The sequence below is a fragment of the Primulina eburnea genome, chromosome 5 (genome assembly GCF_022965805.1).
Source record: "Primulina eburnea isolate SZY01 chromosome 5, ASM2296580v1, whole genome shotgun sequence".
NCBI classification, from domain to species: domain Eukaryota; kingdom Viridiplantae; phylum Streptophyta; class Magnoliopsida; order Lamiales; family Gesneriaceae; genus Primulina; species Primulina eburnea.
The window spans coordinates 12,959,958-12,983,759 of NC_133105.1; the positions used below are offsets into that span (position 1 = coordinate 12,959,958).

The 23,802-nt window shown below is 33.4% G+C and overlaps 2 protein-coding genes across 3 annotated transcripts; one reads left to right on the top strand and one right to left on the bottom strand.

Moving 5' to 3' along the window:
• Positions 1-3,315: 3,315 nt before the first annotated feature.
• On the top strand, positions 3,316-18,279 carry LOC140833033 (protein BLISTER-like). 2 transcript variants are annotated; one of them, XM_073197411.1, is made up of 13 exons: positions 3,316-3,667; positions 4,011-4,713; positions 4,839-5,275; positions 9,343-9,462; positions 11,443-11,508; positions 11,964-12,074; positions 12,662-12,738; positions 12,862-12,929; positions 13,965-14,093; positions 15,069-15,241; positions 15,406-15,474; positions 16,122-16,277; positions 17,915-18,279. In XM_073197411.1, the coding sequence occupies exons 1-13, from the start codon at positions 3,572-3,574 to the stop codon at positions 17,999-18,001; spliced, it is 2,292 nt and encodes a 763-aa protein (XP_073053512.1). In that variant the 5' UTR covers positions 3,316-3,571; the 3' UTR covers positions 18,002-18,279. The 2 variants fall into 2 exon arrangements, with proteins under 2 accessions (XP_073053512.1, XP_073053513.1); XM_073197412.1 differs by having other exon boundaries at positions 13,965-14,078.
• Positions 18,280-20,363: 2,084 nt separating this feature from the next.
• On the bottom strand, positions 20,364-21,648 carry LOC140831764 (uncharacterized). The gene is made up of 2 exons (XM_073195515.1): positions 20,996-21,648; positions 20,364-20,568 (listed from the first exon to the last, which is right to left on the bottom strand). The coding sequence occupies exons 1-2, from the start codon at positions 21,617-21,619 to the stop codon at positions 20,431-20,433; spliced, it is 762 nt and encodes a 253-aa protein (XP_073051616.1). The 5' UTR covers positions 21,620-21,648; the 3' UTR covers positions 20,364-20,430.
• Positions 21,649-23,802: the final 2,154 nt, after the last annotated feature.

The window sequence follows — 23,802 nt, forward strand, 5'->3', positions numbered from 1 at the left end:
GACCTGGACGCTAATCATCTTTTTAATCGTTATTGGGACTAATTTAATCAATTATAATAAACATGGTCTAATTTTTTTTTTAAATGCGGAACGTAATGGAATCAAACTCCTATACATATCAGTATAAAAGTTTAAATCTGATACAACATACAATCATTTATATATCAGGTTCAACAACTAACTATCAAGTGTTTAAACTCTATCTCTAGTCCAAGTCCGTAGTCTCCACTCTAATCTCGATCTTTCTTCAACTCTGTGACCCTGAACCTGTCCCACCTGTTGCCATGCACACATACAGACAAGACAACAGCCGGATAACTCCGGTGAGATATAAATATCTCAGTATAAACAATGTATCAATGCAATCATATAAAACATATATAAAAGCATAAACAATCATGAAAACATGTATCCAATCTGACTACATGAATCGATACAAATCTGTACCTAAATCTAGGACTCATTTCTAATCTAGGGATCCCGATCTAATTTAGACTTTGGCATGTTGTATCGAATGTCTACAATAGATGTCGATCTACATCTAAGCTCATCGATACACCGTAAGTCTAGAGTCTTCGCGGTTCTGACAAAGACTCGGAGATTCTGCCCTAGCTAGGCTGATCTGCCCTAGACTCAAACTCTGGCTCTGCTATCATTCAATAGACTAAAATCTGCAAATATCAATGCAATAAAATAAAGTATGTGATTTTGGGAGACTCAAGTCAAACCTGACTCGTGTTGTGCAATTCCGAATCTTATTTATACCATTCGTTCTGTCGCTCTGATATAATTGAAGTCTCGACTCAAAGTTTGTCAATGTTCAATCTGGCAATGACAATATCAATATACGTATCAATATTCTATTCTAATCAAGACATCTCTGTCTTATTAAATTCTGACGGTACAACCGTATAATTCTGTGATACCGGTGATACCACACCAGTATATACTAATTCCAATAACTTATAATCAAGCACCGTACAAATCTGACATCACATCTCAGTCAATTTACTCTGAAATTCATAACAATTCCATAATCAATCTGTTTCTTAATCTGACTTCGATTCTATGATGTCTACTATGTCAAGAACGCCATATATGAATCGTATCTAATTCTGGACATAGCTTAATTTCAAATTTTAATAAAACGTAACGAAACTTACGTCCTGTAGGAGCTGTCGTTGCTAGGAACACGGTGCCGTACTCGGATCCCAAATCAGACGGACGGATCAACGTGTAAAGGCGTAAGGATTTTATCAATCTTTCTCGTTTTCCTTTCTTCGTTTTTAAGCATTTCTGAAGGATTTGTATATATATATATATATATATATTCCGCCCGGGCGCTTGCTCGGCGCTCGGGCGGTTAAAACCTACCGTCCGGGCGCGAAAGGTTCTGTCCTCACCCTTATTCATTGGCGCTCGGGCGGTAAAAAACTACCGCCCGGGCGCCACATCTTCTGCCCGCAACAGACCTTATCGAACATTGGCGCTCGGGCGGTCACTTTCTACAGCTTGGGCGCCAATAGTTCTGTCCCAAACTTATACAATTCATATGCTTTGTCCAATCTGGTCTCGGAATGGCCCAGCTATAATCACATCAGTTCAAACTCAATAATCTTAGATTAAAATAAAATCAAAATCTCGGGCATTACATGTTTCATGAGATATCGAACACCTATGCGGGGAAGAATGGAGGCCGATCGGAGACAGTTTGCTGTGTTTTCTAGCTTCAAAAGTGACTAAATTAATCAAGGAACGTAGCGTGAAATCAGCTATGGCTGCTGCTAGGTGAAGAACCTAGAAAAGTTTTAATTACTAATTAAGCTCTACAACTTTTCAGATTTGATAATTTAAGAGTCCTACAAATCCTAAATTTTACTCATAATTAAATATTAACTAATTTAGTTAATTAATTCATGAAATAACTATTAAAATATTATATCTCGAGTGAAAATATTTAAATTCCTAACAATTTCAAAATTTTTTAATTAAAATTTTTAATGTCTTTATTTCACTCTATAAATTAAATTTTACCCTTAAATGATAAAATTCATAAATCCTTTAAAATACCTAATTTTTTAGCTTAAAATAAAAATATAACAATAAATTTTAACATATCAATCGTCTCCGGTCTCCTTTTTCGGTTCGACATCGAATATTCACTTGAAAACTAAAACTCGAAGAAATATTTTAAATTGCATGAAAATAAATATATATACATTTAAAATAATTTAATACATAAAATGCATTACCTAATTTATTAATTGAATAAACAGACTATTTCAATCATGTATGAGTTTCCGTGAACTGATTTTTAAACTACTATATGCAATTAATTAACCCAAATCAAAATATCATAACACGTTAATGACAATTAGATATATTTACTAATATAACTTAATATCTTCATTCCTGAGATTAACGATTTAACGGTTGCTAATCTATGAGTTTGGACTAAACTAACCCTACGTTAAAAAACTATTAACCTAAACTCTATATGTATAGGCCAAAAAAAGGGGGAAATAAAGTAAACTGCTTCCAGCCAAACCAAAGCTCCATTTCTATCCTCACACTCCATCATTCAAGTTCCTAGGTTTGGCTTACCTATCAGGTTCATGTGCAGAAAAATGCCATTGATTTAAATGATTAGTAAGTTTTTTTTTCCCTTTTAAATTTATATTTTTGTTGTTCATGAATTTGACAAAAACTTGTGTGAGACGGTCTCACGAGTCGTATTTGTGAGACTGGTCTCTTATTTGGGTCATCCATGAAAAAATATTACTTTTTATGCTAAGAGTATTACTTTTTATTATGAAAATGAGTAGAGTTGACCCGTCTCACAGATTAAGATCCGTGAGATCTCACATGAGACACACTCCTACATAAAATAACAAGATAAATATATTAGATCATAAGAAAGTGAGCATAAAGTATATGAAATATTAAACATTTTAAATTTGAAATTAAATTATGTAAGCGCTCGGAACCGCCACACAAATCGCTAGTATATATTATATTCTCAATATAGAGATCCAAATTAATCTTATTTGAAAGTGTGAATGGACGATAAAAATAGGTTAAATATGATATGATAAATATTTTACAATTAGTTTGCCATAAATATGTGTATATTTAAATTCAAAACTTCATAAAAATTGTACATAATATGATTTAACGGTTTCATATTTTTTTTCGGGAATCAAGATATATTCTTTTATTAGTCAAAAGAAAATTTAAAATTGTATAAAAGGGCAGTATTGTCCATTAATTTAAAAATAAAATTGAAAGAAAATATAAATACGTAATTTTCCAAATCCTGACGTAAAGTGAATTTCTCACGCTCGAGGGTAAAGGAGGAAGATTTTGCTAGAACGCAAGTAAATTGAAAACGTAGGGAGTCAATTACTCCCATTCAGATCGAAACATGTCCTAAATTTCATTCAATCTCACGAATTTGTTTGATTGTTTACGGTGAAACCGCTGTTTTCCAACCGCATTTAATTGTTATGTCAATCGAAAATTTGTGCACTGATCTAATTATTGCCGGGGAAATGGGGGTTTCTGCAATTGGATGTCTTTGAGGTTCGAAAATTGCGGTGTAGATTTTTGCATGGCTTCGCCGCAAGTTTTGAAAAAGCAAGAGCAATTGGCTGCTGGAAGGAGAAAGGTCTTTTTATTGTTCGGTTCTCAATTTCCATTCTTTAATTTAATTGGTTTTTGCTTGAGATTCTGTTTAGTTTTGTTTATATATATCCACCTAAATGGGGGATGTTTTGTTCATTTGGATCATGGTTCATTGGATATTTCATAACAAGTGCATGTAATTCTTTATATATTTGCCGGTGCGCATAGAACAGATTGGAGTTATCTGCTGATTAGTTTTTGAATTCTTTCTTATTTTGTTGTTGTTGAAGTTGTATTTCTTAATCTAACTTCTATGCGCCATGCTACTCTGGTAATTCTTTGTTTTTATTGGTAATAAGTTGTTAAATTCATTAATTAATCTGCAGCTAGAGGAGTTTCGCCGGAAGAAGGCCTTGGAGAAGGCTAAAAAAGCTACATCTCCTAGTCTTCTTGATCCTTCCGATGATGTCTCACATGAGAAGCAACCATCTGAATCTGAGCGGGTATATGTGGATGATGATGGTGTGCTGACAGATGACACATTTTCTGTAGGTGGTTTGAAAGCTTCAGGTGTTGTTGAGAATAATGAGACAAATGAAACTAGTATTGCTTCGCAAAATGAATTTGGTTCTTCAGGCAACAAGATTGCTAGCAGTTCCCTTGTGAATAAGACTGGTGTATTTTCATCCGATCTAGAACATTCATTCTGTCAGGATAAACAGTACAAGAATGCTTCTGCTTCTTTGAGCTCCTTGGAACCTAGAAGTTCGGGATATAAATCATTGGATAGAGATGAAAAGGATGGATTTTCATCTCCAACTACTTCTAGGATTGGGAATGATAGCTTTATGGCACATTCTGTATCATCCGTGCAGGAAGCTTCAAGTCACTTTAATGACCATGGTTTAGATGGTTACCCATTAAACATCAGTAATGACCTTGGGAAGGATCTTTTGCTTGGGAACTCAAGCTCATCTACCCTTTTTGCTAAAAGGTTTTCATCTGAGAATTCTGTCAGCACACTGTTGGAAGACAGTTTGGGTACTAGGGACTATCAGGGTAACACATCAACATTTTCTCCACACCAAGGTAATATTTAATTGAATGAAATATGTTACTCTTTTAGTATCTCTCTTCCTATACCCTCTGATTTATTTTAGAAATTTCTTATGATTTTGTTATGTTCTATGCTTGGGCTTCCTATTGGGTTACAGAATCTGTTCATTCTGCCACAAGTATTGGACAAAGGCTCTCTGTGTTTTCTGATACCGGGGAAAACAGAATTAGAGGCTCTGTTGTTCATACAGGCAGCATGGACCACTCATCTTCATGGATGCGCGACCATAGAAATGATGAATTTGATTCTGATGCTCGAAGATCATCCAATAATGCACTACCACCTCCATCTGTAGCTGGCAAGAGATCCCGACAATCATTTCTTGATTCTATTCACATCTCAAAAGGTTCGTCATCACCCCCTCCCCACTTCGGGGAATCAAAATTTGATTTTTCCAGTTCGAAGGTTTATCAGAAATCTGCTACCTCATTAATTGATTCTGGTAATGCGGTCGAATCTCCCAATCATTTTGTGGAGAGCAAAAATGACTTCTTTTTGAAGAATCCGAATGAAGACTTTTCTACTTTGGAACAGGTTCCTTGACTGTATTTTTTTCTGTTTCCATTAGTTGTGAAATCTATTACGAAAGTTATATTTCTTGATTCACTTGTATTTCTGTTACATGTGCTTTGTTTAGCTCCTGTTGGTGATTCGTTAGCCTCATCATAGAGTTTTGGAAAATTGCAATTTTTCTGTTCGAAATTTATCGCTGTTGATTTTCCGTATCCTCAACAGTTCTCTTGGAATATCACCAAACGCCATGACGATAATCTGGCAGTTTATTATGACTTGCTCTATCTATAGTGGATGTTCTGAATTTTACTGTTTGAAGATGCTGAATGTGGCATAGTTCTGTTGTTACTTAGGAAACACTAAAAAGAGTGACATAGATGATAACTTGGTGAATGCTGTACAATAATTTGATTCATTCTTGGAATGGGAGGGAATACGAGCCAATAAATATTCTTTTTAATTTCAGCAAACTGACCACAGAAGCTTGCTGTATGTGGATTTTTCGCTAGTTGGCGGCTCTCCAAATTTAGAATTTGACGAGCATACTTTCCATCTAAAGCAGATCCACACGTTCCACAACTGTTAGTGATATCATGTAGTTATCGATCCAATAAATATGACCTATAATATGGGTTGTAGGATGCCATACAATTGCCTCTAGATGTGGTCTATATATGTATGATACTAACTGTTGACCTATAGTTAAGTTGCGAAAATGTGTATAATCCTTGACTTTACAAAAAATAACGCAAATGCTATCAGTACGATCTCGAATGAAAGACAAGCATAATTTCACTGTCTTGCTACGATAATATTTCAATTCCATAATTCTCTTTCTATTCGGATTCTTGAAATCTTGTAACTGGAATTTACAAGAAATAGAAAGAAAATAGGTGTTAAGTTTTTGGGGACAAGAGGAAATAAACCGAGCTTATATAATTATAACAAGTTGATCACGTAATCCTCAGTTTTTGTGTCAAACTAAGGCTGACTTTTTATCTTATTTTATTATTCGTTATCCGAAAGATCTTGAAATAATGGTTAACACAGGAGACTTTCATTGTAAGTCATATCAGTAAAAACCCATAAGTACAAAATATTATGGATTTTATTCTATCATCCAAAAGAATTCAGGATAAACCTGGGAAGCTTTGATACAACATGTGGGCCCCGACTTATAATATCATCATTATTTAATATTTATAGTAGCGAAAGTATGTACAATCCTTGACTTTACAAGATAACCAATACTTTTAGTACGATATCAAATCAAATATAAACGTAATTTCACTGTCTTGCTAAGTCAAAATTTCAATAACCATAATTCTTTTTCTCTATTGGGATCCTGAAATCCTGTATCTGAAATTCATAATAAATAGAAAGAAAATAGATGTTAATTCTTTGGGGACCTAGTGAGGGAATAAATTGAGCTTATATATTTATACAAGTTAAACAATAATTTATTAGTACAATAATTCAATATGAGATTACATATATCATTAACAATGTATTGTTGCGAAAATATAAGTGAAATGCAGTGACTGTTCAGGACTATGAAATGAATATCATGTTCTAAAGAGGTGGCTCCACCAACATTCAGTGTAATACTTTTTCTAACGTACTCAACTAAGAACCGTACAATCAATCATTTACGAGCCTAGGTGAACTCAAATTTTCGGATCGAAGTCACGATGTTTAGATGAACCTTATACCAGTGTTTAAACCCGTTGTTCATTAGACTCACTTTCCAGGTTGAAGCCGTGTTGTCAATTGGACTAGCAACTTGGTACATAGACTGTTGTCCAGGGCTCCATTCATTCATTCATTCATCATTCAGTCAATAGCTAATCGATCAGGAACCAATAATTCAATCAAAAATTCAAGTATGCATAACAATATGATCAATGCAATGTAAATGCACAATATTATGCAATATATATGAATAAATCAGTAGTTTATGAAACTTCATTGTAAATTCCAGGCCGAATGCCAAAAGACCATAATTGAAAGAAAAAAAGGTACTGAACTCACAGTAGAAATCTCACCTCAGTTGATGAACCCAAGCCAATATAATTTCCTATAATTATCATTTCCGCAATTTTACAATGTTAAGATTGGTGGTGGGTGACGAAACCTTTAAAAATCATTTTTGTACATAACTTGTACCAGGTAGTTTTTGTTTTAAACTTTAAAATTTCATAACAATTAAAATACATGTCCATAGTTGTCAATCGTGTGTAGTGCCCCGTAGCGTAAAGGTTTCCCGTGGCTATAGCGAATAGCGTAACAAGAGCTATTTGAAAGCAAATTGTCACAAGCATATAAATAAATATATAATATATAGCACATAATAACATCAATACTTCATGCTTAAATAACAAATCTATATGTTCAGAGCATATAAAGTTGCAATTCTAAAACTAGATAAACATAATCTAAAATTCATCTTCATGCCCTTCATCAAGATCGAGATCATCTTCTTCATTTGAATTGCACAACGCTCGGCATCATTCTGTTTTTCACTTTCTTTATCAAAGTCGAATTCATCCTCTTCATCTACAAGATTAAGTGTAGTAGATATGTCCATAATTGCTTAAAAATAGCGCAAAATTGTTCTTTCATAGGAAACCGTCAAATCAGGACAGCGTGTCGGCGGTGGGCGTGGCTGCTCTTGTGGTCACTCGCCGGTAGAGCAGCCACGCGCCAATGAATTTTTTTACAGTGGGTTCACCTCATCCCGGTCTACAACTTTTGTATTGAAAACATTTTAAAATTCATGATGGATTTAGCCTAGAGTTTGAAAAATAATAATGATCATTTGGATTGCTTCGTCCGTAAAAAATAGATTTTTCGGCGACTGCGAGGATGATCGGCTGACACATTAAACAACTCTTATGTTACGATCGAAATAAAATTCGTTCAAGAAAATGAGAAAAACAAGCTGTAAGTAGCTACCTTAAAACTAGTTTTCTGGAAACTTTTCAAAAACTCTTCTTCACGAACTCGAATTTTCTGGAAAGAATTGGATCATAATCTTGTTACACCTCCAGCACATGATGGTTTTGGCCTTTGGGTAAGAAAGAGTAGCGTAAAAATTTTGAGATTTGGACAGGGATTGATATTTTTCTCCTTTTCTCCTATTTCCCCCCTTTTTGTGCTTCATCTCCAATCCATTATTTTTCTCTCTAAACCCAAGAAATTTGATTAACTTATCTAATGAAATGCATGTAACGGGACCTATTTATAGCAAGGCAGTGAAGTGGGGGGTAGTGTTGATACATAGACACTTGGCTTTGGCTTGAAAACCAAGTGCCAAGACTATAATTTCATATGTACATTAAAACAAAGAAGACTTAATATTTTATATGTTTATACTGTCCGATATAAATTTATTAAATTTTACTTGTAGGATGATAAAATTCATTTCATATAATTAAATATTATTATTATTTAGACGAAATATTGAAAATAATACTAGTAGAATTAAATTCTAAGCACCTAACAATTTTTAGGGTGTTACATTTCATGCGTAAGAGTCAGCATATGAAAGATCCCATTCACACTTCAAGATGCAATATGCTTATCACATGATAAGATGCAAAATTGGAAAGAGCATTAGTGGATTCTGGATGTAACATCCTTAACACATTATTGCTGGATAGCACCTTCTTAATATTACACCAGCAAAATTTTATGCATGTCTACTTGCATCTTTAAGGTTAATAACAGTAGCAGTGACCACCAGTTTTATGCAATGACTAGCGGAATGTGTTAATACTATTGTTAATAACCTTAAAAAACTGCTACTGTTATTAAAAATTCCACTAGCGTTAATTTTATGCATGTTTACTTAAATCTACGGAAACAATAGTATGCAATGACTAGCGGAATTTTAAGGTTAATAACGCAGTTTTTTACCTTGCAAGCGACTATTTTGAGTGAAATGCATTTTGTAATTTATTTACTGGGAAAAATAAATCTTTCGATGTCTTGGGGAGATCCTTTTGACAGGGAAGGCTTCCAAGGCTTTGTGTAAGTGAAAATACATTGATTATTATTTTTCATTCATATGATTTTTTTCCTCGCAGCATATCGAAGATCTAACACAAGAAAAATTCTCGTTGCAACGTGGTCTTGAAGCTTCGCGTGCTTTAGCAGAGTCTCTAGCTTCTGAAAATTCTGCTTTGACTGATAGCTATAATCAGCAGGTTTTGATTTTCCATGTTAATTTATGTAGTACATTTATCTGCTAGTTGTCCTTCCAATTGTAATCACTGTTTTATATGATAGGATATGATTATTAGAATATGGGTAGGAATAGTAGAATTATGCATTACTGGTGGCCCTTATTCTGGTTATTCTACCCTTTCTAAGTGATATTGATTCAATCATTTGATTTACTCTCTCACATCTTATTTGCCTGCATCAATTTTTTTTATGTCCTCCAAAATTCCAAGTTCTTAGGTTTTTTAGATTTTACGGACACCTTTATCTAGTTAAAGGGTATGGAAATGTTTTCGCTGATATGTCAACATAACTCCCTTCACAAAGACTATTAATTTTTAAAATAAAAAGTACGTTGTAATTTGATGAACCATCACTATACACTCCAAAATCCTGTCCTAACCTAGATGAGAATGCAAAACTGAGTAATAGTGTAATACTTCTTTGTCCCATATGAGGTTGTATGATGTGAAGTGGCATTAATGTGGAAGTTATCTTACAGTTGTAAATATAAAACATCTTAAATCCGTTTGGATTGTAATTTGATGATAACTTGATCAAATTTCTTATTTGATTTTCGGGATATTATGAAGAGATTACTAATTATCTGGATGAATCTTATAGATACTTTGTATTTTTGTTGTGAGAATATTATGTTTCATCTTCGTACATGATGTGTGGCTTATGAATGCCGTTTAGATTAAAAAATAATCCAAACATTTAATCAATCTAACAAAAAGTCAGAAGGTAATTGTTGTGGCTTATGAATGCTGTTTAGAGTAAAAAATAATCCTAACATTTAATCAATCTAACAAAAAGTCAGAAGGTAATTGTTGCTGAGTCAACCTAGAAAAGATTTTAGGTTACAGAGTCTATTGAGCTTGGAGTTATTACCCACCTAAGTTACCTGTCTTTCGCGATCATGACTCTTGTTTTCAGTTTCTCATTCGCCTCGTGCCTTTGGATCATTTCTTTTTTTAGTCATATACTGTGCGACCTCCGATGGTAATCCATGCCGTATGGGTGTGTAGCATGAACACTTAGATTTATAGTATCTAAGAGTAACACGACCAGGTATCATGAAGTGCCTGTCTGTGGCGAAAGAGTGACCAATTTCATGACCGAGCTGCATAGACGGCAATCATTTTGTTTTAAGCTTATTTATGCTAAATTTATTATTATTTCACAGTGAATAATAATATATGGGGTACTCTCGTAGGGTTTGTGCTTGAAAGGCATTAACTGACGTGAGTCTGTGAAACACATAAAGTTAGAGAGACTTATTAAAGGACTTGAAAATTCCTTGAGGAGGTCCTATATGAAGCTGTATGTTGATTGCTAATCAACAACAAATAATAGTCCATAATCTTATCCAACATGTCCAGACAAAACATGTGGGAATCAATAATTTTGTCAAAGGTACTCATATCGTTCTAGTCTGAAAGATTTGTCATTTTGAAGTAGCTTGACTTGTATTTGATGTTCTAAATAATGCTAAGATTTGAGATTCATTTATCAAGAATATCATGACTCTAATAATATCATAAAGGCTTTCCATATTATTGTGGATCTGAAACAACACTGATATAGTTGTCCCAACTAATAAAGGCTTTAACCTTTATCAAGAATACCATGACTATAATAATAATACAAATTTCCAAAATTCTTAACTTTCCCTGCTGTTGTGGATCCGAAACAACACTTATTTGCAATGCTTATTGTTGTTTCGGGTGTTTGGAGAGTTATAAATAGTAAATGTGAAATTGGTAACTGGTTAGGGAAAAATTGTTACTTTTGTATCTGGTAAATGAAGCATATTTCTGACATGATTGGCTTGTTTCATTGTCCCTTTTAACTTGCTATTCATATTTTTTATTATATTTTTCTGATACTCCTAATCAAATCTTCTTTCTTCTGGTGGAACGATGGGTTTATTTTATTCCCTTGTTTTCTGGTTTCTTTAGGGAAGCCTTGTCCACCAGCTGAAGGCTGACTTGGAAAAGTTGCACGGTGAAATAAAACTGCAACTGGTTAGTGTTGATAAATTTTTCTAGCTGCGGATCAGTATATTATTATATTTTGTCATTCTGTTTTTTTTTATTTCCACGTCTATCTCTCATTGCATCCATATGATATTTAAGTTTTGGAAACTTCATTTGTTACCCCCATCACTTGATAAACTTTGTTGAATTAGTCTTGTCAATAAATTCTGTCCAAGGACACACCTTTTGGTTGCCGATATCTTTTCTCTTATCAAATTAAGGTAGTGAAGAATCTTTTCCGTTCAATACAGGGGTGAAATTGGATTTATGCATTCCGAAAGCTTTTGACATCTCGCTTTTTGTTTTCTAGTTGAAAATCAATATAATTCTATGAAAATATTGTATTTTATTTTAAAAAATTTCTCTTAATTCACTGGGGGCAACTCCCCATTCTATACTCTTATCTGTGCCTACTTGACCCATTTCTGTGCCAATATCTCTAGGTGGAACTTGAAGCTGTAAAACTTGAATATGCTAATGCCCAACTGGAATGTAATGCAGCTGATGAACGTGCAAAGCTGTTAGCTTCTGAGGTTATTGGATTGGAAGAGAAGGTGATTCAAAGTATATATATCCTTTGTTATTATGATCAACCTGAGTTATGTTAGGGTAAATGCATGGAATACGAGTTTGTGGAGGACAAATCTCATAGCGAAGCATGCATCAGGGATTAGACTACGAGTTCCATTAATTTCATGATGTGGTTTCATGTCTTGTTTGTGATGGACTTAAACCATTACATTAATAACGAATGCTCAACTGCTCACTAGCTCTAACTATCAATAGAGTCATTCTTCATTATCTGCATTTACTGGCTGAAATTTTGTGAATGAAATCATTGCTACTTCTCAGCTTTCTTTCGGCTGCCATCTGTTGGGTGGTTGATGAATGAAGTCTTCCAGTTCAACTTTTCTTATGGCGCACCAGCATGTAGTACTCTCTTTGTTGCATGCTACTGTGAACTAAACCTTTATCTGGCTAAGAGTTGTCTATATTTATGCATTTGAGTATAAATGTATAATTCACACAGAGAACCATAGAATATTGGATTATCTAAAATCCCTAACTCCATCATGCTCATGTGTTCAGCTATCCTTGGTTATTTCTATTTACTTTTTCTGTGTTCATTCCTGCAATACAGGCATTGCGGTTGAGGTCTAACGAGTTGAAATTGGAGAGGCAGGTAGAAAACTACCAAGCTGAAATTTCTTCTGATAGGTATTGCTATTTCTTTGATCGCTAATGATTTTCCTCCCAATTATCACCCAAGTTTAATGGCCCATATGCTTGTGTTAAGTTGTTTTATTGTTTTTAATTCCTGTGCCTTTCTGAAATCCTTAGGAAGAAAATGTCTAGTCTTGAGAAGGAATGTCAGGATCTGCATTCAACCATTAATGCTTTACAAGAAGGTAGAGTACTTATTCGGCTGTGCCGCTGACTTGGCTTTATACAGAGGAATGTTGTCTATAAATCGCAAGTAAAGATAATGGAAACTATCTAGAAAAATTCAGAAAGTATCTAACATACTAAATCTTTTGTTTGGTTAATATTTAGATCTCTAGGTACCTACTTATTTCCTTTATATTAGTTGAAAATTGTGGCTTTGTAGGGTTTTATTTCCAGTGCTTTCGGAAAATGTATTTAGGAGAATTGACTGAAAATTTGGTATATGTCTGATTTTATTTCAGATGAAATGTCTTTTTTTCCCTGTAGGTGTCATACTGTATAAGATATTGTAGGGTGAGTGTTGTCAAATATCGATTTAGGGTGAGTGTTGTCAAATAACGATTTTTAAATTTCGGCTTTTGTAATGATTTTTAATTTAATATATTATCATTTAAAATTTTCAATTTACTTTGATTGAATAATATATTAAAATGGATTATTTTCTGGGAGTGGGTTTGGTGTTGGTTGTTTTAGTGTTTCATTTCACGTGGTCTTTGAAAAACCCAATACAAAATTGTAACTTGCTGTATTATTACGATTTTGGAAAATTTACCCTGATATCCTAAGCATTTGAAATGCAACCTTTTGTTTTTGAAATTTTTTTATCTGAAGTATTTTTACATTGTCCTTTCTAGTGAATAATTGTTTTGTAAGATGCAATTGAAGAGCTTCTTTTTATTGTGTTCAATTGCATTGGAGCCGAGTAATGCTGCGTGTATTATTATTTTGCACTCAGTTATTTTGTGTTCTAGTCATTTTCCTGGAATTTTTGAAAGAGAAAAATGAGATGAACTCACTTTACGGGTCTGGTTGCTCAGGAAATATGATTTATAGGAAATTTGTTGCTGAGTTCGAGTGTAATTTAATCCCATTCAAAAGACATTTGTCTAAGTTACTGTTATCCGGTTCACTTTCCACTGCCTTCAAGCATCGTGTTATGTATGCTGTAATGGTAACTGGTAGTTTCTTCCTTAGATTTATTTCTTCCTCTTGCGCAGAAAAAAAGATTTTACAGTCCAGATTACTAAAAGCTTCTTCAAGTGAGAAATCTTATGACACAAAAAAGACGCCATCCACTAAAAAAGATGTCTCAACTTCCACAGAGGATCTTGGTATGGAGTTATTAGGTATGGCCTTTTTTTTCTTAGCACTTTCAGCTAGAGATGTCAAAAACACACCATCAAATGGAACGGTGCGGGCTGGGCCGCCAATTGACGGGTTGCGGTTAGGTGGTTCCACCAATTTTTAAAAAAAACTAAGGACAAAAAAAGACCAACAAATCCATATTTTATAATACATATATTATCCATTGTTTTTATCCAAATAATTCAACAATTAATATAATTAGCATGAGAAATTAAGAGGGCATTAAACTTGTCAAAAATCAAAATAGTGCATAAAGTTTAACAAAGTCTAAAAAGCTAAATAAATAATATAAAATTCTTCGAAATCCATCAATCACTGTGATTTTGTTAATCTTCTCCTTCTGCCTTTTCCCTTTACCAATAATCTCCAGAATATTTTATCCTTCTCGTGTAATCTTATTGAAGCATAGCCCACAAAAATAAAAAATAGATCGTCATGTTCTTCAAGTTTGGAAAACAATTTGAAGCTTTAAAAAATCAGCGCAAGCAGTGATTGTGATAGAGATGAAAAATGAAAACAGAAAATAATTGTTTAAAAATTAAATTGGTAATGGGCTGTGTTTTAAAAATTAAAAAGAGGTGGAATTAAAATTTATTGGACATCCTTTGATATTGACAATGAATATATTTATAATTTTTTTTAATTTAATAAAATGGCGGGCTAACCCGACCCAACCTGCCATAACACATAACCCAAACAGTCTAACCAATGGGTTGCTAAAACCTTATCTCAACCCGTCTTTTATCATGGCGGGTTGGGTTGACCCCACGGGCCCATTTTGATGTCTGTACTTTCAGCAGCTGGCTTCTTTGTGAAAACCATACTAGTTTTTTTGGGGTGGGTTTGCAAAATGGACTTTATTTTCTTATGAGTACTCTCCTGTTTTCTTGTTTCATCCTACATTCTCATGGTTTTTTTTATGTCTTTAAGGTCAATAACTGGTTATGCTGATGCAGATAACACCATGGAAGCTTCCAATTCAGAAAATCTAGTTACTGCATCACTTCCTGGGGATAGATACAGTCAGTTGCTGCTCGAAAACAGACTTCCAAGCCTTGAAAGTCTATCTTTAACTGTTCCGTCTGATCACATGAGAATGATTCAAAACATTAACACATTAATTGCTGAGGTAGATACTGTTCCAGTTTTTTTTAAAAGAGATACCGTTCCTTGGAATTCTTGCATTGATTCCTTTTTTGCTTCTACTTTTCTCTCCTTTCACTACTGTATCGAATTTACTGCCCCTAACTTTTCAAGAACCAAAAAAATTTATGGGAAGCTCATTTACTGCAGTTAGCAATGGAGAAAGATCATCTGACTCGTGCTTTGTCTGCAGAATCATCCCAAAGCTCTACACTCACGGTACTTCTTGTTGGTTATCTGTTGCACAATGACTTTGGAGTTTATGTATATATGGAGTAAGAGAATAATTTGGTGATTTCACAAGGATGTACCTAAATAATGATTGTAGTTTTGTGCGATTTCACTCAATTCATTGTCTAAGACCTTGAGAAAATTTCTTTATATAAGTGCTTAGTATGAATGATGCAGTTTATCAAATTTTTTTATTAAGAACTAGAAATACACTCTCTGACTAGTTTTGGTAAATACAATATTATGGAGATTTCATGGTGTAGAAAAAAGTAATGACAAGGAATCGAGACACTGGCAAATAATTTGAGCTTGTTAAACGTTTTGGTCGCCTGGGGCTGTTCCATGGGAGATGCATTGAAAGGAAACATGTGGTTTTTGTATCACCATTTCTCTTCTTTCTCCTTTTCGTTTTTCCAGATTGCTCGAAAAGTTTATCGTGTTTTGGTGCTTGTATTTGAATACATGAGAAATGTTTTCTTTTATTTTCTTGACCGACTTTTAAAATTTAGTCAGTCAACAATGTTATAGTTGAAACATGAAGTTAATTTGATAAATGTGGTGCTTGTGTACACTTGCTTTTTATCTTTTACAATACCTTCTTTCAGCTGAAATTTATGCTACTTATCTGTTTAAAGGAACTGAACAAGGAGTTGACCCGAAAGCTTGAAGTTCAAACTCAGAGATTGGAGCTCTTGACCACTCAAAGTATGACTAACAATAATGTCCCACCAAGACGGCCGGATACCCGTGATGTACGTGATAACATTGCGTATGCTGATGAAGGAGATGAGGTAATTGATTATTTTTTTTCCTTTTTGCTTAGCTTGTATTTAAAGCATCAAAAGTTGGTCATGTGTTATATCAAGTGGTTACGCCTTCATGGGAAATGCATTTTTAAGAAGATAATCTTTCAGCATTTTTTTTCCTTCTGCCGAATTGATCAGGTACATTGTTGACACAATGTACATGAACACAATTATTTTATTGATTGGAAAATACTTCATTTAGTGAGCACAAAAGGGGCATATACGTATGCTGCCAGGATTCTAAGCAGCAGGCAAAAGTAGGGTTTGGTGATGGTATTGACCCTCTTTTAGATTAGAAAATCGAGCAAGTGACAACATCCCTTTTGCTGCCTGTATCTGAAAAAGTTATGGCCCTTGGTAAACTAAAAATTGAGGCTCTTTAACACCTCAACCAACTATTTGAATATTTCGACTAGGTTAAAGAACAGTGGCATAAGGCATAGTTTGGTACACATGATAGGATAAACGTGTGATATATAATATAAGGATGTTAAAGATAAATAAGATGTAGGATATTATATTTAATGTTTGTTATGATTTTAATAAGAGTGATTAAATTTATATATTAGATTGTAATGACAAAATTAACCTTATCATAATAAATTTTATAATTTCAAAGTTGTTGCTTGAGTTCATATTTTTTTATATGTTCATGCGCCGATAGTGCTTGCATGATTTATTTTTACCTAATTTTATATATTATATAATATTATAATTGAGCCTTGATTTTATGAGTCAAGTCAAATATCAATTTTTAAGGTTAATCGGGTGATATTAATAATTTTATTGAGATTTATAAAAATTATTTATATAATTATATCGAATTCATTTATGTAATTATCATGTTATATAATACATCAAAATAATAAAAATATTTATTTGATTATAATTTCTATCTACTAGCATATATTTATAATAATCATTTATAAATTGAGAGTAATTAAGTCATTTGTAGTGTATTTTATCATTAAATTAAAATTATCACACCTAATAGAAGGGACATTTTATCCTTCTAAAACATTATTTATCAAGGGCCCATTATATTATCATAGGCTTTTTAAAAATGTACCAAACATGGGATAATAAGGATTATTTATCAATTCCTCCCTTATCTCATGCACCAAACTATGGCTAAGAGTATAGTATTTCCATATTTCTAGGTATTTAGTGAAACTTAACAGTTACTTCTCTCATGTCACCTGTAAGAATCACTAAATGACGGATGACTAAAAATAGCTCCTCGTTCCGTTATATTAGGACTTTAATTTGCTTTTGCCTGGTCCATGCTGGGTCACAGACCTTCCATGGTATCGTTTCACGCTTCCTTGACATATAATACTCCTTTAATGACATGAGAATCACCCAGTTGGATACTATTGTTCTGTCTCAAATGGCTACCATTGTGTACGGGTTCATATTCGTACATAATATTTAATTGTTTTAGTTTATGTTTGTAATATATAAGCCTTGTACTGTAATGCTCGTTGTCCCATCAACAGTTCTGTATTCTTGTATCTCAAAACTTAGCGAATCTAAGACTGAAATTTTAGTCGGTCCTTTCAATTTAAGTTTTTAGAGATTGATAATCGTTCCCTTCATATATATTTTTGTCTTGTGCATAGGTGGTAGAAAGAGTGTTAGGATGGATCATGAAGCTCTTCCCTGGAGGGCCATCAAGACGAACTATGAGCAAGCGTTTTAGTCTTTAAATTCATAAACTTCTTCAGCAGCACAGGTCTGTTGCTCTTTCCTCCCTTTTTTTGACAGGAAGATGGAGGATGCGGTTTGTAAACTATGAGTGACATTACGTTGATTCTTTTCCCGGTAAGCCAAAATAATGTTTTTCGAGAAGCTTATTTTCCTACAAGTTTCCAGAAGTTGGGCGGATTTTGGATTAGAAATATGATCTTGCATTACCACAATATCTTATAGCTTGCTAAAGTGGTAAGACGGTAACAGTATTGTAGTGAAGAGATGACTGTATGACCACAGTATATTGTACTGTCTGCCTTGTACAAAGAAAACTTGTATCATGTTTTTGTGTGTGTTTTGAGTGGCTATGTGGTTTCGAGGTTTGTAATCCTAATGAATTTTGGAGCAGATGACATTCCCTCTGCCAGATTAGACGCTGACCGCTGTATGTAATTTCTATGGCATTCATTTTTTACTAATAAATATTTATACTTATATTAAATTTTAAGGATGATTCTTTATAAAATTATCTATAATTAGTTAGAATAATTTTGAGTAAGGTTAATTTGGGGTATTTCTATGTAATTGTGGAATTATCATTGATTAGAGTACTTGTAGTAGTGGGGATATTTTAGGTCTTTAAAAAATTAAAGAACTTGACACCACCTATGTACTTATGTTGTAAAGATAAAATTGTATGAGTAAAATTTTACGACATATACACTATCTATATGTGTGTGTGTGTGTGTGTGTTTTATGGAAATGTGTATTTAGACTTGTACCTGGTTTGGGTTTATATATATATATATGTGTGTGTGTGTGTGTGTGTTTTATGGAAATGTGTATTTAGACTCGTACCTGGTTTGGGTTTATATGATTTTTATTATAGATTATTCGTAAATCATAAGTCAAATTTAGAATTTATATTTAATCTGATATATTAACATATTGATTAAATTTTATGAATTTATTCAATCCCAAAATTACACTATTTTTTTTTTGGATATGATAAATTAATTGAATGTAATTTTTAATAAAAAAACTTTTTAAAAATTAGAAAAATTTAAATTTAATTTCGAATTTGTTAAAAATATTATTTTAAAAAATCGATTATAATTAATTATATGAGAATTTTATTTACACTCCAAAAAAATCTTAATACCATCTTATTTAAAATATTTATTTTATAATTGACAGTATCCTCGCCACGTCTTCCTTCTTAAATTTTGAAAGATGATATATCCTTTTAAAAGTTTACATACTTTCCTATTTTATCTCATAGTCACATTGACAGAAGTTTATGTCTAATATAATCTATAAATACAACCTCTTGTATAATAAATATATAATATAGTAATCGACATTTTTCTAATTTACCCAAAAAAAAATATTAACCCACTAAAAGTGATAAAAAATTAATCCAAACTTTACAAAAGAAAAAAAGTCCCACAAAATCCATTGTTACTAAAACAAATATTTATACAAGCACATAATACATGTACACGAGATGTTAATTCATATCACTCACACGACCTCTTAAAAACTAATTGGTGTGATCAAATTACATGAAACTAAAATATATTTTATATTCTCACCAATACAAAACGCCAAAAGCAATCGATATAATTTCTATTTTTTTAAATAATAATCTATAACTCTCACCAATATATTTCTTCTGCGTTAAATTAAAAAAAAAAACTCTAACCAATACAGAAAACAAAAACAATCAAAACAATTTCTAGTTTTTTATAATAATAATTTATGTATAACATCCGACTTTATATGTGTGTATGTACATATATCATAGGCAATTTTAACTGGGGAAGTGACTGAAGTCTCACTTCCCGACCCTTTGTATTCCCAAATACCCATGAATACAACATAATTTTATATACATATATATAATAAGGTAAAAATTTGTGTGAAACGGTCTCACGGGTCATAATTGTGAGACGTATCTCTTATTTGTGTCATCCATGAAAAAATATTACTTTTTAAACTAAGAGTATTAATTTTTATTGTGAATATCGGTAGTATTGACCCGTCTTACATATTAAGATCCATGAGACGGTCTCACATTATACATACTCGTATAATAAAACAATGTTACCATCTATGTTGTCTCTTCTTGAAATGCTAATCTGGTTATCTTTTGAACACGATGAATCTATTGTGGCGTCTCGTGAAATATATTTTTAAGAAAAAGAAAAATACAACATTTTATTACAATTTTTTTTGAAAAAAAAATAATTTCATCCCCCTAAGGCTTGATCTCTCTATTTTGCACAAGCCGAGCAACCAAAATTCACACAAACTGCATTTGCTACTATTAATGCGAAAGTCATAGAGGGTATGAAATAATACTTTTTAGATTCGATTTTATATACGTCGGAACAAGTTGATCAAGGTCGTCGATGGCTCGATCGGAGTCAGGCTAGGATTATTACTACATTAATTTGTAATAACAAGCGTTGCCGGATAGAAGGATTTCATAGTCTTCTCCACAGGGACATTTGAAGTGAATGATTAAACCTCCTCCTCCACCTATCTGCTCAATCCACACTGACTCCTTTCCATATTCATCCTGTACCAAATATAGATCAATTGAGGGAGGACTGAATATTTATAATCAAAGCTAGAATTAATAATGAGAATTATAATATAAAATTATTTTTTAATAACATTAAATTCAATAAATTTTTTCTCCTTTGAGCTAATTGAAATATCTATACTATCTATAATATATTTTACGTGTCGAAAGAATAATAGTAATATTTTGGTATCGTGGTGTCAAATTTTTTAAAATTTAAAAAGATCCTTAGGGGACAATTATAATAATTAACTATAATCGATAAAATAATTCTACTCGGAAAATTATTTTGATTAATAATAAGAAAATCTTCTAAAAACTCATCATTAAATATTTTTAATTTAATAAAAATTCTCACTTCAAAAAAAAAAAATGACAAAACGTGGAATTTTGTGAGGAAAGATGAAATCTTTACAGTTACCTTGGAATCTTGATCAGAACTGGGGAATATTGAAAGTGTTCTTGTGGCAGCAGGAGACTGTAGCGGAGTATTGGCGGCGGCCGCCGCCTGATAAAGTTCGGGTGTAATGGGTGTAATGGGGTCAGATGTTGAAAGGCGCAGGGGAGGCGGCACAGCTTGGGCTGCCGCCTGCTGATGAGTTTCAGAAGAAATAGGGCCAGATAGTGAGTGGCGGAGAGGCAGCGGAAGAGGCGGCAAAGGGGTGAACAATGAGTTGTCGCTGTTCTTGGAATTCTCCGGTGACGGCGAATTCAAGAACTGTGGTTTTGAAGAATCGGAAACATTGGTTGATGTTTCAGCAATGGAGGGATCCTGAAGAGGTGGTGGCGATGGCGGAGTGAGAGAAAGAGGGCGGTTTATGTCGTCGGAGCTATGGAGATTGGCTCTTTTGGAGACGGATCTTCGGAAGGAAGGTGAGGAGTACGATCTTCTCTTCTTGGAGCGTGAAGCTGAGGAAAAAGGATTCCGGACGGCGGCGGCGGAGCTTGTGGAGTTTTCGGTGGAGTTGAGGTGGAGCAGGGCGAGGAGCTTGAGTACATAGGAACCAAAACCACCGTTTGCAGCTTCAAGATCTTCGCTGCTCATTTTCTGTTGGTGATTTTGTTATTAGAAAGGCGCTGAATAAACTGATTTTGATGTTGACTCTAGAAAATCGAAATTTCAATCATCTTATATTTGTTTTTGATGTTATAAGATCAAATTTTAATATTTTATCTCTTTTTTTCAATTTAATTCATTTTACAATATGGCTTGATTCGACGCTACATGACGGTTGACACTGGTTTGTGTAGTATTATATTTGTAAGATGTAAAAAGTGATAACATAATTCAACTGTACGCAAATATAAAAATAATAAAAAATACCAAATTAAATTGTTTTAATTGCATTTATTGAATGTCATAACATGTTTACATGTTTAAAAACATAGTTTTCTATTAGAATGTATTGAACAGTGTTTTGAAAATGTTGTTCGAAACGCGATCGAGGAACGGAGACCGAGGACTGTAAAGAGAAAATAATTTTATTAAATGATTATTTTTAACTATTTAATATATGGTATATTTTATATGGTATTTTCGAAAATGGTGTTTTTTGAGGTGTTTTTACGTGCCGAGTCGTATTTTAAACTGATAATCGATTTTTTACGGACATAGAGAGTTTTTAGGAACTTGGCTAATATTTTCGAAAACTATCGTAAACAAAATATTTTACCTATTCTCTAATGGGCCTACTATACCTAGGTTATTGGGTCTAAACATTTATCATGGTATTTTACTTTAAAACTTGAGTTTCAAACCCTACATTAAAACACACGCCTCACCACCAAGCGACACTAGGACACTCCGCAGCCAACCACACGCACACACACTCACTTTTCAAGCAAATCACGTGATCTTGAAGGGAACTTCAGCAAGCTTCCTCCCCCGTCTCTCCGCCAACGATCTTCGCATCTCAAATTGTTTTGCGTGCGTGAAATACGCAAAAAACATGCCTTAATCTTCATTCACTCATAATTCATACCATATTATGTGTATTTAATCATGTTTGCATGAAAAATATGAAACCCTCCTTTTATTTTCGTTTTTGAGGCATATACATGATAAAACTTTGATTTTTATGCTTTTAAATTCTTTTTTGTGTGCACAAAGGGACTGCCATTATAGGGTTATGATAAGGAACATATTTCAGCAGGTTTACGAGCCTCTAGATGCATGGTTAAGGGATGGACGAGAGCTAGGAGAGGGGTGCACGTTTTTTTGGTTTTAAGGGAACAAGGGTGGTCGGTTTTGAGGGCTAGGGAAGAGTAGACTGTGTGCTGCAATTGGGACTTGTTCATGGGTACTAGGATCAGGGTCTAGTCATGGTGTAAATTCCAAAACGCTATAACGTAATCCAACTGCATGCAAGTCTAGGAAAGATGACTAATTAAATTATTTTAATTGCATTTATTGAATGTGGTATGTATGTTTACATGTTTAAAATCAGGTTTTATATTAGAATGCATAAATTGTGTTTTTAAGAGTTATCGATGCGCGATCGAGGAACAGAAACCGAGGACTATAAAGAGAAATATTTTTATTGAATGATTATTTTTAATTATTTAGTATATGATATATTTTAATGTGTATTTTCTGGCAACTTTTGAGGTGTTTTTACGCGTCGAGTCATATATTAATCGATTTTTGACGATTTTCGAAAACCATCCTTATCGAAATATTTCAACTTCTATCTAATGGACCTATTATACATAGGTTATTGGGCCAAAACTTGTACTAAGTGTTTTATTTAAAACAAAGCCCAAAAACCCTAGCTTTTTTCATGTAAAATGCACGCCCACTTCTTCAAGAGACCTACTTTTGCTCTCTCCATCAGCAGCACACACACGTTTTTTAGTCAAATCCACGTGAAGTTGAAGGGAAATTTCAGCACGCTTCCTTTCTTTCAGTCATCTCTCATACCATATTATGTGTATTTAACATGGTTGCATGAAAAATATGATGCACTTTCATTTATTTTCGTTTTTGTGGCATAACATGAACAAAACTTGAGTTTTTATGTTTCTAAATTCATGATTATGATGCACAAATGGCTGCCATGATAGGCTTATGGGAAGGGATGTTTTTCAACATGTTTAAGGGTCCATAGATGCATGCCTAGGGCTGGACAAGAAGGTAATGTCACGCCCCGAGACCGAAGCGTCGGTGACATCCGACATTGTTTAACAATTACTTGAAAAACAAATAAGCCTTGTAGCAAATGGCAAAAA